At 49.5% G+C, this 1,940-nt stretch overlaps 1 protein-coding gene across 1 annotated transcript; it reads right to left on the reverse strand.

The window, feature by feature from the left end:
• Positions 1-796: 796 nt before the first annotated feature.
• On the reverse strand, positions 797-1,722 carry LOC114351697 (fork head domain transcription factor slp2). The gene has a single exon (XM_028303002.1). It carries the CDS (start codon positions 1,699-1,701, stop codon positions 1,003-1,005), a length of 699 nt encoding a protein of 232 aa, XP_028158803.1. The 5' UTR covers positions 1,702-1,722; the 3' UTR covers positions 797-1,002.
• Positions 1,723-1,940: the final 218 nt, after the last annotated feature.

The following is a 1,940-nucleotide window of genomic DNA, read 5'->3' on the forward strand; positions in this document are numbered from 1 at the left end:
CTTTGTGGGATGTGCGGCGTAATGTATGAGTAAGACCTATTATTTTTATGCTACTTGTATTAGAATATAAGCTGTATGTTTTCCTAATAAAGAAAGTAAAATAAAAAGTAAATTACCTCCCTGAGAGGAGCCAGGCGTAGCTTATCTCTATTTTCATAGCAGTTTGCAATCAAAGTGCAGTGTAGGCCGTGATGTCATCAAACTGCGAGTGTATTTTCTATGTCAGTGCCCCATTTTAGACCTCAGCATGACTTAGGTACCATCATGAGTGATTGAACTAAAATGATCAAATCTAAAGATCAGTCAGTGATTAGACGTGTATTTTAGATGAAATTCAGTGTTTTAAACTTAAAGCTTGGGGAGTGCAAAAGTGCCGTGTAATTACTAACATACATAGTTTTGCTCTAAGTAATTTTTGCTATTTACACTATATATACCTACCCAATGTGCATTATGCTAAACCTAAGTTTGTTTTAGTAAATATTGTTTCTGCAAGTCATTTCCAGAGCATTAGTAACTATATTATCTTAATTATAATTATTCGCAGAAAAAAAACGTAGGAATAATATTGGAATTGGAAGTAAACAAAACAAAGTTGCTTTCTCTACCTTATTGGTTCCACGGTGGTATTTGCATGCAGAAGACATTTCTTTTAGATTAAGTGTTTCTTGTTTCCTATATTAGTATTCAAAATTAATTAAATCAGGAGATATCTACTATCATGTAATTCAATTAGCAGATACAGTTGAATGAAAAATAACGCAACTACTCGTAATTAAAACCACAAAATACGTTTAGTTCAAGCTTCAGCTTAGAAACATTTATTGCGCCCAATAATCTCATATTAGTTATCTTAACATTAAATTAAATTCATTAAATAGAATCTTAAGTTAATAATAATAAATAGCGATACCACTTTTTACAGATTCGAATTCGATTATAATACACTCGGCGTCCTCGCGGCTCGCACTATCACAGTCTGTATACACGCACGCGGGGCCCCTAGCTGTGCTGGACCGGGTCGGGGTCGGGCGGCGGGCTCGGCGGCGCCAGCGCGTGCAGGCGCCGGTAGAGCTGGTGGTAGGCGTGCGGCGGCGGCGGCAGGCGCAGCAGCGGCGCCGGCAGCGCGTACCGCCCGTACACCGACAGCAGCGGCGGGTACAGCCCCACCAGCGACGCGTAGGGCCCGCCGAACATCGGGTGCAGCGCCGCGCCGCGTTTGAACGCCGCCAGCCGCGAGCGCGACGCCGCCGTCGACCGCCGCCGCAGCTTGCCCGTCGTGCCCCCGATGAACACGTCGTCCGACGACGGGTCCAGCATCCAGTAGTTGCCCTTGCCCGGGTCGTCGTAGTGCCGCGGCACCTTCACGAAGCACTTGTTCAGGCTCAGGTTGTGCCGGATCGAGTTCTGCCAGCCCTGCTTATTCTCCTTGTAGTACGGGAAGTTCCTCATGATGTACTCGTAGATGCCGTTGAGCGTGAGCCGCTTCTCGGGGCTGCTGCGGATCGCCATCATGATCAGCGCGTTGTAGCTGTAAGCTGGTTTTTCGTTTTTCTTCTTGTCGTCGCCGGCTTGAGAGGAGCACCCGGGCGGCGGGGTCTCGGTGCCGGTGACGTCGAGCTCGGTGTCGGAGGGCGACGGCGAGCGCGAGGAGGCCTCCGGAAGCAGGTCCCGTATCGCGAAACTGTGCGGAGGAGTCATAGTGGTGCGGCATCGCGAGCCGCTCGCTTCCGACTAACGAGCCAGCGCGCGCGCCGCGACGCCCCGCCCGACGCCCCGCCCAGCGCCGTGGCCCCTCCCACCTGCCTGCACTCTCTCTCCCCGTCTCTATATGCACTCTATGCCACTTGAGTGAAAGCTCATTTCAGTTCGCCGCTTCAGAAAGCTGCCGCGTCACTCTAGCGACAGCAGCTTGCGATGGGGTTGCGTTATGATTGTAT

Source organism: Ostrinia furnacalis, unplaced genomic scaffold, assembly GCF_004193835.3.
Source record: "Ostrinia furnacalis isolate ACB-3 unplaced genomic scaffold, ASM419383v2 OfSCF0092, whole genome shotgun sequence".
Taxonomy (NCBI): Eukaryota; Metazoa; Arthropoda; class Insecta; order Lepidoptera; family Crambidae; genus Ostrinia; species Ostrinia furnacalis.